Below are 13,349 nucleotides of genomic sequence, written 5' to 3'. Positions count from 1 at the left end.
AGGTTCATTCTTCTGCGTTGGCAGGTCATCCTGGAATCTTTGGTACCAGGGATTTGGTGGCAAGGTCCTTCTGGTGGCCTTCCCTGTCACGAGATGTGCGAAGCTTTGTGCAATCTTGTGACGTTTGTGCTCGGGCCAAGCCTTGTTGTTCTCGGGCTAGTGGATTGTTGTTGCCCTTGCCTATTCCGAAGAGGCCTTGGACGCACATCTCGATGGATTTTATTTCGGATCTGCCTGTTTCTCAGAAGATGTCTGTCATCTGGGTGGTGTGTGACCGTTTCTCTAAGATGGTCCATTTGGTTCCCTTGCCTAAGTTGCCTTCTTCTTCCGAGTTGGTTCCTCTGTTTTTTCAAAATGTTGTTCGTTTGCATGGTATTCCGGAGAATATCGTTTCTGACAGAGGGACCCAATTCGTGTCTAGATTTTGGCGGGCATTCTGTGCTAGGATGGGCATAGATTTGTCTTTTTCGTCTGCTTTCCATCCTCAGACTAATGGCCAGACCGAGCGGACTAATCAGACCTTGGAGACATATTTGAGGTGTTTTGTGTCTGCGGATCAGGATGATTGGGTTGCTTTTTTGCCATTGGCGGAGTTCGCCCTCAATAATCGGGCCAGCTCTGCCACCTTGGTGTCCCCGTTTTTCTGTAATTCGGGGTTTCATCCTCGATTTTCCTCCGGTCAGGTGGAATCTTCGGATTGTCCTGGAGTGGATGCTGTGGTGGAGAGGTTGCATCAGATTTGGGGGCAGGTAGTGGACAATTTGAAGTTGTCCCAGGAGAAGACTCAGCTTTTTGCCAACCGCCGTCGTCGTGTTGGTCCTCGGCTTTGTGTTGGGGACTTGGTGTGGTTGTCTTCTCGTTTTGTCCCTATGAGGGTTTCTTCTCCTAAGTTTAAGCCTCGGTTCATCGGCCCGTACAAGATATTGGAGATTCTTAACCCTGTGTCCTTCCGTTTGGACCTCCCTGCATCTTTTTCTATTCATAATGTTTTTCATTGGTCATTATTGCGCAGGTATGAGGTACCGGTTGTGCCTTCCGTTGAGCCTCCTGCTCCGGTGTTGGTTGAGGGTGAGTTGGAGTACGTTGTGGAAAAGATCTTAGACTCCCGTGTTTCCAGACGGAAACTCCAGTATCTGGTCAAATGGAAGGGATACGGTCAGGAGGATAATTCTTGGGTGACTGCCTCTGATGTTCATGCCTCCGATCTTGTCCGTGCCTTTCATAGGGCTCATCCTGATCGCCCTGGTGGTTCTGGTGAGGGTTCGGTGCCCCCTCCTTGAGGGGGGGTACTGTTGTGAAATTGGATTCTGGGCTCCCCCGGTGGCCACTGGTGGAATTGAACTTGTGTGCATCATCCTCTCTGTTCACCTGTTCCCATCAGGATGTGGGAGTCTCTATATAACCTTGCTCCTCTGTCAGTTTCATGCCGGTCAACAATGTAATCAGAAGCCTTTCTTTGCATGTTCCTGCTACTAGACAACTCCCAGCTAAGTTGGACTTTTGTCCTTGTTTGTTTTTGCATTTTGTTCCAGTTCACAGCTGCTGTTTCGTTACTGTGTCTGGAAAGCTCTTGTGATCTGAAATTGCCACTCTGGTGTTATGAGTTAATACTAGAGTCTTAAAGTAATTTCTGGATGGTGTTTTGATAGGGTTTTCAGCTGACCATGAAAGTGCCCTTTCTGTCTTCCTGCTATCTAGTAAGCGGACCTCGATTTTGCTAAACCTATTTTCATACTACGTTTGTCATTTCATCTAAAATCACCGCCAATATATGTGGGGGCCTCTGTCTGCCTTTTGGGGAAATCTCTCTAGAGGTGAGCCAGGACTGTATTTTCCTCTGCTAGGATTAGTTAGTCCTCCGGCTGGCGCTGGGCGTCTAGGGATAAAACGTAGGCACGCTACCCGGCCACTGTTAATTGTGCGGCAGGTTTAGTTCATGGTCAGTTTAGATTCCATCTTCCAAGAGCTAGTTCTTATATATGCTGGGCTATGTTCTCTCGCCATTGAGAATCATGACAGTGGAGATGTCTCTAGTTTAAGATTTTCAGTGATCGAAAAAGTGTATAAACCCATACGTGGAGGAGACCATAAACGTAAACTATTTAATACTGAATCCTTTTGGATATTTATGCTAGAAACCAGATGGGTTGAATTTAATACAAGATCTTATTCTTCAATATTAACAATCGTTTTATATGCAAATGGGTTTGTCATTACTTGTTATGCTTTGCTTAATAATTCATTTGTACGAGCACTTTTTTATTTTTGTATGGCATTTGATATTCACTAATTGGATACCACACGTGTATGGCAACACCTATTACTTGACTTTCAGTTACTTAAATGCCTAATTGTTCAGACAGCAAGTAGACTATGATTAAGACTTTTGGCAAAACGCGTAGATCTGAAACCTCCTTGTTGCACTGCATATTGCCATCAAGTTTGTTTGGAGCATATTTTATATGGCTAATTAAAAGCTAAGTTTTACAAACAATGTACAAGCTTCCTCACTGAATTTTTCCAAATTTTGGTGTTCGTGCTGCAGCTACTCTGGCTTATTTCTTGCAAAATATTCCATGCTTAATACCCTGAAAGGTGAGTGGACTTTTTTGTTTGTTTGGGTTGCCTCCAGTCTATAAGGCGCACTCACTTATTAGCAAGATCTTTTTCTTGCTTAAAGTGTGTGTCAAAGATCACGCCCAGGGGGGTCATGCTGAACCCCACCGCTGCCACCGTCAAGAAATTAATCGGAGAGATCACACAGAATCTCACCACAACCACGAATTGTCAAAGATCACCGACTCGGAAGCTGCACACTGTTAGCTTTTTGTCAAGAACAGCGCTCTGCTGCTCCTATCGTCCGAACAATTACGCAATTGACGGACGATTAACAGAGCAGACCTCAGGCTGTTTCCACTAATAGGACTGTTATTGGGAAAATAACAGTAAGTGTATGGTATATACACCCCTCATTTCAATGCATGGACTGTATATATACCCCGGGTACGGTCACTGCTAACTCCATGCTAAACCAAGAACAACTTGCTGCCACCAACAGTTATTTATACAGGCTGACTGGACGCCTGATTTCTGGTAGCATATGGCTTCAGGGTGCGGCTTACAAAATAAATAAAACAACTATTAAATTTTATGTTTAATCCAGAACAATAGGCAGTGTTTATAAAAAATATATATATATATACAAAAGATTTTACAAAGGGGACAAACAATACAGCATATGCAGTGCATAAAATAGACAAGATTAAAGCAGGAAACTTACTATGGTGATCACAGAGATGATTTGGCTTAGGGAAGGAGAGCACTGCGATTGGGATCGTCCAGTGAGAGGGATTGTGCATACACTGATATATATCTTTCTGCATGAACCCAGATCCTAATTAACACCCAGACACCCCTCCTTGATGACCTCACGTGGGCCTGGTGGTGGGATGTTCTCAGCCCTTCAGGATTTTATATAATTCCCAACAATAACAATAGCGTCACTGCTGAAGACCGCAGCAGTTCAAGATCGCCTCTATGCTTTTTATCACGATTTTACTCTTCCATATAGAAAGTTAACATGACATGGCTGGTGTCAGCGATCTGACCACTATTGATTTGGGGCTTATAGGCAGGCATTGCTTTATGGATTTAAGGTTTTCTATAACAATGCCTTATAGTCAAAAAACTATGGTAAGTTGTAAAGTAATTTCCCTTTCTTATTTAATTATATGACTGTCTGTTATATCTTTTTGTACAATGTGTCAATAACATATATTGTTTATCCCCTTCTGAGTTATTTTTGAAGGTCAATAATATGTGATTCTCCAGTAATTAATTTTTCACGCTATAGGTATGATAATAAATGATGATGCATTCCCGGAGTTCATGTGAGGTTGTTACATCATGTGAAATCTGCCCCAAATCAGCACTGGTATCACCATCCCCACCTTTGGACAAATCAAACATCACAAAGTCAGAACAGCTGCAGCCCTGGCTTCTAGTTGATATTCAATTCATCCAAAGGGTGAGGGGGGCAGTAAAGCTGGCACTGATTGGGAGCAATGCTCGTTTGATGCAACAAACTCACGGGACCCTCGGAAACGCGAGTCCCGACACCACTGGAATGGCGCCGGCACGGAAGCCGAGATGAATGTTTTTATTTTAACAAGGCCAAACATGGGGAATGACAAGGAGTTGTTGTCGGCTAACTAATTTCCAACATAATGAACATGAAAAAAGCTTCTCCCCTGTGTGACTGCTCTGATGTTTATTAAGAGTTGATTTTCAAGCAAAATAGTTACCATATTAAGAATAAAAAAAAAAAGGATTCCCCCTAAGAGACTTTTCTGGTCACTAGGATGATTTCTTCACAAAACATTTCCCACATTCTGAACATGAAAATAGCTTCTTCCCTGTGTGACTTCTCTGATGTGTGATAAGGCTTGATTTACTAGCATAATCTTTCTCACATTGTGAACATGAAAAAGGCTTCTCCCCTGTGTGTGTTCTCTGATGTTTGACAAGCCTTGATTTCCCTGTAAAACATTTCCCACATTCTGAACATGAAAATAGCTTCTCCCCTGTGTGACTTCTCTGATGTGCATTAAGATTTGATTTCCTTGTAAAATATTTCTCACATTCTGAACATGAAAAAGGCTTCTCCCCTGTGTGAGTTGTCTGATGTTTGACAAGAGTTGATTTCTCTGCAAAACTTTTCCCACATTCTGAACATGAAAAAGGCCTCTCCCCTGTGTGAGTTCTCAGATGTGCGCTAAGATGTGATGTATTTGTAAAACATTTCCCACATTCTGAACATGAAAATAGCTTCTCCCCTGTGTGACTTCTCTGATGTGCAGTAAGCATTGATTTCCTTGTAAAATATTTCTCACATTGTGAACATGAATAAGGCTTCTCCCCTGTGTGAGTTGTCTTATGTTTGACAAGACTTGATTTAGCTGCAAAATATTTCCCACATTCTGAACATGAAAAAGGTTTCTCCCCTGTGTGAGTTCTCTGATGTGAGCTAAGATGTGATGTTTTTGTAAAACATTTCCCACATTCTGAACATGAAAATGGCTTCTCCCCTGTGTGAGTTCTCTGGTGTATACCAAGATCTGATTTCTGATTGAAACATTTCCCACATTCTGAACATGAAAATTGCTTCTGCCCTGTGTGAGTTCTCTGGTGATTAACCAGACTTGATTTCTTGTTAAAACATTTCCCACACTTGGAACAAGAATAGTTATTCTCTACTGAGTGAATATTTTGAAGTTTCAGTAAAGATTTTTCGAAAGGAAAATGACTTCCATATTCTAAACCTGAAAATAATTTTTTTGCTTTATGAGCAGTTAGTTTTTGAATGCTTATTTTGTGATTTTGATTTTCCTTAGTAGTCTGTAATGAAACAGAAGGCAGGACATGTTTGAAAGGATCAGATGAGAGATCATCGCTGTGAAGGGATGTTGGTGTATCTGGAGTAATGGCAGTCCCTTTATTTGCATCCTGTGGAATCTCAAGATCATCTGATTTAAAAATTGAAGATATCAGCTGTCCCTCTGTTCTCCTGGTACAGTCATCTGCCAAGAATAAAATCATTAATTTTAAATAAAATATCCTTAACTTATATTTTTGAACATTTCTACTTAAACTGTCTGTAAAAATAGCAAGTTATGCAAAAATATTGATTTACCAAGACAATGACAGTTCATAGGCTAATCGAATACCTGAGAAGATGCACAAGTAGATTGTGGTGCTTGAATAAAAAGCCATTAAACTGTATTGCAGGCAAAAAAATTACCAATAAAAACTCTAGTCATTTGAAAGAAAAAGGTCCCCACTCAGGTCCATCATATGTCAGTAAAAAAACAGGTTTCCACATTATTAGTGGCTCAAAGTCTTTGAAAAGCACATTGGCTTCTAAAAACCAATCCAGCAATATCAGCTCTGCCGGACGGTGCCAGATACAAGCTTGTTCTCCTCTGGTTCAGTCCTCTGTGCTCAGCTCCCGACTTCTGTATTAATTTCCTGTTGTGACCCTGGCCCGTATACGAACTACTCTTGCATTTTCTGATTTTGTATTTTCTCTGCCTTCCTGGTTCTGACCCAGCAACCTAACTATTCTTCTTCCCATCTCTCACAACAGAACAGCAGGTAACAACATGGCCCAAGCCTAGGGGTCTCTGTGCAAGTCCAAATTTTTGTATATCCTTTAACCTCTTTCCGACATCGGGCATAATAGTACACAGATGTCGGACACCCTCCCTTTGATGTGGACACCAGTGGTGAGCCCATATCTTTCCTGGCACATGCAGCTGTTTTGAACAGCTAACATGTGCCCAGAACAGCTGCGTGTGGAATCGCGATCCACCCGCAACCTGTTAAATGCCGCTGTCAAATGCTGACAGCGGCATTTAACATGCTCTTCTGGTAATCATGGCTGGAAATCCAGCCCACCGGTGACCCCATCATTTGATCGTGGGTCACTGATGTGTCGGCATTACAACCAGAAGTCTCCTGGAGACCTCTATGGTTGTCACTGCTGGATTGCTATGAGCGCCACCCAGTGGTAGGCACTCATAGCAAGTGAATAATTCTGCTACATACAGGTGATCTGATGATCGCCTGTATGTAGCAGAGCTGATTGAGTTATGGCAGCTTTTAGTCTCCCATGAAGACTATTGAAGCATGTCAAAAGTAAAAAAAAAAAAAAAATGTTTTTATTATAAAAAAAATAAAATACAAGAGTTCAAATTACCCACCTTTTGCCCCATTCAAAATAAAATAATAATAAAAAAAACAAAACAATAATAACCTCATTGTTAAAGGGCGTAGCGAGAAAAAAAACGTTAAAACACCAGAATTATATTTTTTTTTGGTGGCTGCGATATTGCATTAAAAAGCAATAACGGGAGATCAAAAGATCATATATGTGCACCAAAATGATATAATTAAAAATGTCAGCTCGGCGCGCAAAAAATAAACCATCACCCAACCCGAGATCCAGAAAAATGGAGACACTACAAATATCGTAAAATGGCTCTCTTCCTCCCTAGGCTAAATGCAGATTGTATCTGATATACAAACTTCAAAGCACAAGATTAGCCCTTAGAATGGCTGTTAGGATGATGGTTCAGCTTCAGCACCAGTACCTACACTACAGGACTCTGATTCGTTGTACTGTGCATGCACGTGCCTGGACAAGCACGCTCTCCCTCCAATAACAACTGTGACAGAGCTGTGCAATGGCGTCAATGTGCTGAGTCCGACGGTGCCTACCTTTTTCAATAAACCCCTGATGATGTCACACAGCCAGGAATGAGAGTAATGCCACTACCAAGATGGCTACAGCATTACAGTGACCCGCAGACAATCCCCGCATGTTTTTTGGCTGTGTAACAGGCACCACACTCGCGGGGTGGAGAATAGAGTTTGAAATCGATCACTGGCTAATGTTTGCCGAGTAAAGAGCACATCCGAGCACCCAGATAATCAAGTGACATCCGAGTATCACACAGTACATTCGCTCATACATAATTAGGATTCTAGGAAGCCAACAGCATCATTACCCTCCACTTTCTCTTATAAGACCATCATAATATTTTTTTTTCAAGTGATTGTCTAACTTGTCAGCACGTTCTATGTACACTGTTATTTGGCTTTGTATTTTACAGATTTGGACAGGTAACGGTCAACCTCTCCTAATCCCAGGGGGTAGGGGTAACCTCCAGGTTGTAAGTTCAATAGAAAAGGGCTTTCACAAATTCACAAAATCATTTGTACATTTTCGGATGGAGGAGAAGGTTCTACTCTAGAGGCAAAATGGTGATCACACGATCGAGATATGGCCGAACTACTGCACTGATAAAATAGCCACAGCCGGTGACTGAAAAGAATCTGTGACTTCTCTGTATTTAGTGGTCGCTACTCACCTGGGCGGGTATCTGTAGGAATCTCTTCTTTACACCGTTCATCACCCCTCACAAATGTCTCTGTAGTATTAATATGGGTCAGATCTTCACCCTGAAACAAATATTGTAAATGTCACAGACAGATGGAGAAGTCACATCTATGATCAGCTCTAATCCTGCCATCTCCACTGTTCTCATTACACAAGTATAAAACATATAATACTGGTGGATAAAACAAGACTGAGCTCAAGACCTTCACAGCCATCTACACATCATAGGGGAGATCTCATGACACCTTCTCTCCATCTACCTGAAGATCCTGAGGAACATTGGGATCTTCTTGCTTACAGTCCTCTGGACGAAGAGGACGGGAACATCTCTCTGGTGTTGTCCTCTTACTGGATAGATCTGGAGGAAACACATACAGGCACTGAATTCATTCTTTACATACAGATAATTATAGGCCGTGTGTATTTAGTCCTGTCTATTACCTGTAGCTGTGAGGGGCTGGGGAACCTCCATTATGACGTCCTTGTACATATCTTTGTGTCCTTCTAAATACTCCCACTCCTCCATGGAGAAATAGATGGAGACATCCTGACACCTTATAGGAACCTGGCACATACAATGATACCATCATCCCCCGATCCCTTCATAACATTACATTATAATGTCCCAGCATTCCCAGCAGTGTCACCTCTCCAGTCAGCAGCTCAATCATCTTGTAGGTGATTTCTAGGATCTTCCGGTCATTGATGTCCTCATGTATCAGGGAGTGAGGTGGAGGCCTTGTGATTGGGCTCAGGGATCTTCCCCATCCCTCAGACACAGGGTCCTGACAGCACTCACTAGAGGTTTTCTTCACTATTGTGTAACCCTGGTTATGGAGAGAAACATTAATAAATCTCACTACAGACATTTCCAGAGTCCTCACCTCTCCAGTTCTGTCCATCTGTTATTCTCATAGATGAGAATGATGTAATGTGATGTCATCAGAATCTCTCACCTCTCCAGTAAGCCGGAAGAGGATCTCTAGGGTGAGGTGTAATATCCTTTCTGCCATCTTGTCCCTGTCCATATCCATCCTTGATGATTAATTCAGAAAAATTCTCTTAATATACAAGATGTCTACTGAGAAGATCTGACACTGTAGGGAAATGAATAAGAAGAAAATGAGCCAATGTAACATCATAAAGAATGACAACAAGGGGAAAGATACCAGGAGAAAGAATATGTAGATGTTGTATTCTCTAGTCTTGTACAGACTGGAACACAAGTTGAATTGCTGACTACGACATCTCTTCCAGGCTCCCAATCACTGGCTAAGTTGTCCACTGCTTAGGCAACTTATTGGCTGTAGGAATCATACGTTTGTTGGGACTGAAACCATCATTGTTTGTGGATACTTCACACTACACCTTGGAAATCAAGGTACGAGAGTCTGAAGGAAGAGTGGAGGGACAGATAATCCAAGCTACTTGAGGTCTAGTGTGAAGCTTCCACAATCAGTGATGTTTGGGGAGCTATGTCATCTGCTGGTGTAGGTCCACTGTGTTATCAAGACCAAAGTCAGTGCAGCAATCTACCAGGAAATTTTACAGCAATTCATGCTTCCCTCTGCCAACAAGCTTTTTGGAGATGGAAATGTCATTCTCCAGCAGGACTTGGCCCCTGCCCACAATGCCAAAAGTACCAATACCTCGCTTAAAAACAATAGTATCACTGTGCTTGATTGACCAGCAAACTCGCCTGACCTTAATCCCATAGAGAATCTGTGGGTATTGTCAAGAGGAAGATGAGAGACACCAGACCCAACAATGCAGATGAGCTGAAGGCTGCTATCAAAGCAACCTGGGCTTCCATAACACCTCAGCAGTGCCACAGGCTGATTGCTTCCATGCCGCTTGGATGCAGTAATTGATGCTAAAGGAGCCCCGACCAAGTATGGACTGCATTTACTGAATATAAAATACTAGCTATTTCCAGCCAGCTAACGCTCGGCACGCTCATTGCTATCTAATTAACGCTGCTGGTGATTATGCAATTAAATGTACATTAACCTTGGCTGAAGTGGTTGAATTACATAGAAAGGATCTACTGCATGTGGTAATGTGTGGGGACGGAGCCTCATGTGGTAATGTGGGGGGAGGAGCCTCGTGTGGTAATGTGGGGGGAGAAGCCTCATGTGGTAATGTGGGGGGACGGAGCCTCATGTGGTAATGTGTGGGGACGGAGCCTCATGTGGTAATGTGGGGGGACGGAGCCTCATGTGGTAATGTGGGGGGACGGAGCCTCATGTGGTAATGTGGGGGGACGGAGCCTCATGTGGTAATGTGGGGGGACGAGCCTCGTGTTGTAATGTGGGGGGATGGAGCCTCGTGTGGTAATGTGTGGGGACGGAGCCTCGTGTGGTAATGTGTGGGGACGGAGCCTCGTGTGGTAATGTGTGGGGACGGAGCCTCGTGTGGTAATGTGGCGGGACGGAGCCTCGTGTGGTAATGTGGCGGGACGGAGCCTCGTGTGGTAATGTGGCGGGATTATGTGTGGTAATGTGGTGGGGAGCAGGATTATGTGGGGTGATGTGGTGGAGGGGCAGAATTATGTGTGGTAATGTGGTGGTGGGTGGGATTATGTGTGATAATGTGGTGGGGGGCGGGATTATCTGTGGTGATGTGGTGGGATTCTGTGTGGTGATTAGGTGGGGGGCGGGATTATCTGTGGTGATGTGGTGGGATTCTGTGTGGTGATTAGGTGGGGGGCGGGATTATGTGTGGTGATTAGGTGGGGGGCGGGATTATGTGTGGTGATGTGGTGGGTGTCATGATTCCCAATGGCAGGGACATGGGCAAAAACGGACTAGCTCTAGGAAGATGGTATCTCAGGTAACCGCGATGCTGAACCTAACACGCAAATAAAAGTAGCCAGGGGGTGTGCCTATGTTTTATCCCTAGACACCTCGCGCCAGCCGGAGATCTAGCTGCCCCCTAGAAGAGGAATACACAGACCTGGCTTGCCTCCAGGGAAACCCCAAAAGTTATAGTAGCCCCCCACATGTAATAACGGTTAGGTAAGAGGAAAACACATACGCAGAATGAATATTCAGCAAAGTGAGGCCCTCTGACTAGATAGATGAAAATACAAAAGAGGACTTCGCGCTTACCTCAAAACCCTAAGCAGCCATTCTGAAACTACCTTAACTCCGTTATCAACTCATGACACCGGAGTAGTAATTTCAGATCACTAGAGCTTCCAGCAGCACGAGAAATATAAATGCATGCTGGACAAAACAAACACAAAAAGCCAAAGATTTCAACTTAGCTGAATTGCAGACTTGGAGCAGGTAGCAAGCAACAGAGATGCTCTGGTAACATTGATTGCCGGCACTAGAGTGACTGAGAAGCCAGACTAAATGGGAAACTCCCAATTTCCTGATGAAAACAGGTGCACTGGAAACACAAGACCAAAGTCAACCAGTACCACCAGTAGCCACCAGAGGGAGCCAAAAACAGAATTCACAACAGTACCCCCCCCTTAAGGAGGGGGCACCGAACCCTCATGAGAACCACCAGGGCGATCTGGATGCGCCCTATGAAAGGCGCGAACCAAATCAGAGGCATGAACATCAGAGGCAGTCACCCAAGAATTATCCTCCTGACCGTATCCCTTCCATTTAACCAGATATTGAAGTCTCCGTCTGGAAATACGAGAGTCCAAAATCTTCTCCACAACATACTCCAATTCACCCTCCACCAGCACAGGAGCAGGAGGCTCAACAGAAGGAACAACCGGTACCTCGTACCTCCGCAACAACGACCTATGGAAAACATTATGAATGGTGAAAGATGCTGGAAGGTCCAAACGAAAAGATACAGGATTAAGAATCTCCAAAATCCTATAAGGACCTATGAACCGAGGTTTGAACTTAGGAGAAGAGACCTTCATAGGGACAAAACGAGAAGACAACCACACCAAGTCTCCAACACGGAGATGATGACCCACACGACGATGACGATTAGCAAACTGCTGAGTCTTCTCCTGAGACAACTTCAAATTGTCCACCACATGACTCCAAATCCGGTGCAGTCTATCCACCACAGAATCCACTACAGGACAATCCGAAGACTCCACCTGACCAGACGAAAAACGAGGGTGAAACCCTGAATTGCAAAAGAAAGGAGAAACCAGAGTAGCAGAACTGGCCCGATTATTGAGGGCAAACTCTGCCAACGGCAAAAAGGCGACCCAATCATCCTGATCAGCAGACACAAAACACCTCAAATACGTCTCCAAGGTCTGATTAGTTCGCTCCGTCTGGCCATTAGTCTGAGGATGGAACGCAGATGAAAAAGACAAATCAATGCCCATCCTGGCACAGAACGCTCGCCAGAACCTAGACACAAATTGAGATCCTCTGTCAGACACGATGTTTTCCGGGATACCATGTAAGCGAACCACATTCTGAAAAAATAAAGGAACCAACTCCGATGAAGAAGGCAATTTGGGCAAGGGTACCAAATGAACTATCTTAGAAAAACGGTCACACACCACCCAAATGACGGACATTTTCTGAGAAACCGGGAGATCCGAGATAAAGTCCATAGAGATGTGCGTCCACGGCCTCTTCGAAATAGGCAAGGACAACAACAATCCACTAGCCCGAGAACAGCAAGGCTTGGCCCGAGCACAAACATCACAAGACTGTACAAAGGTACGCACATCCCGAGACAGGGAAGGCCACCAGAAGGACCTGGCCACCAAATCTCTGGTACCAAAAATTCCAGGGTGGCCCGCCAACACAGAAGAATGAACCTCTGAGATGACTCTACTGGTCCACTCATCTGGAACAAACAATCTCCCAGACGGACAACGATCAGGCCTATCAGTCTGAAACTCCTGCAAAGCACGTCGCAAGTCTGGGGAGACAGCAGACAAAATCACTCCATCCTTAAGGATACCCGTAGGCTCAGAATCACCAGAGGAGTCAGGCTCAAAACTCCTAGAAAGAGCATCTGCCTTCACATTTTTCGAGCCCGGCAAGTATGAAACCACAAAATTAAACCGAGAGAAAAACAATGACCAGCGCGCCTGTCTAGGATTCAGACGCCTGGCGGACTCAAGGTAAATCAGATTCTTGTGATCAGTCAAGACCACCACCTGATGTCTAGCACCCTCAAGCCAATGACGCCACTCCTCAAATGCCCACTTCATAGCCAAGAGCTCCCGATTACCGACATCATAATTTCGCTCGGCGGGCGAAAACTTTCGAGAGAAAAATGCACATGGTCTCATCACTGAGCAATCGGGACTTTTCTGCGACAAAACCGCCCCCGCTCCAATCTCGGAAGCATCAACCTCAACCTGAAAAGGGAGCGAAACATCAGGCTGGTGCAACACAGGGGCAGAAGAAAAGCGGCGCTTAAGCTCCCGAAAGGCCTCCAC

General features: G+C 44.3%; 2 protein-coding genes across 3 annotated transcripts in view; one reads left to right on the top strand and one right to left on the bottom strand.

Annotated features, from left to right (window-relative positions):
- The window catches only part of LOC143768048 (uncharacterized), an 804,459-nt gene that overhangs the window by 242,902 nt on the left and 548,208 nt on the right, over positions 1-13,349 (top strand). The window lies entirely within an intron of this gene.
- LOC143767103 (uncharacterized) overlaps positions 1-13,349 on the bottom strand; it is a 415,169-nt gene that overhangs the window by 161,928 nt on the left and 239,892 nt on the right. The window contains exons 2-6 of the mRNA XM_077255125.1: positions 8,917-9,057; positions 8,608-8,787; positions 8,402-8,525; positions 8,221-8,318; positions 7,932-8,022 (exon numbers count right to left, since the gene is read on the bottom strand). Of these exons, the coding sequence (XP_077111240.1) occupies positions 7,932-8,022; positions 8,221-8,318; positions 8,402-8,525; positions 8,608-8,787; positions 8,917-8,994 (571 nt within the window). The 5' untranslated portion in view covers positions 8,995-9,057. The remainder of the gene's footprint in view (positions 1-7,931; positions 8,023-8,220; positions 8,319-8,401; positions 8,526-8,607; positions 8,788-8,916; positions 9,058-13,349) is intronic.

The sequence above is a fragment of the Ranitomeya variabilis genome, chromosome 4 (genome assembly GCF_051348905.1).
Source record: "Ranitomeya variabilis isolate aRanVar5 chromosome 4, aRanVar5.hap1, whole genome shotgun sequence".
Classification (NCBI taxonomy): domain Eukaryota; kingdom Metazoa; phylum Chordata; class Amphibia; order Anura; family Dendrobatidae; genus Ranitomeya; species Ranitomeya variabilis.
Note: the sequence above shows the minus strand (reverse complement) of the source record. Positions and strands in the feature narration are given on the sequence as shown.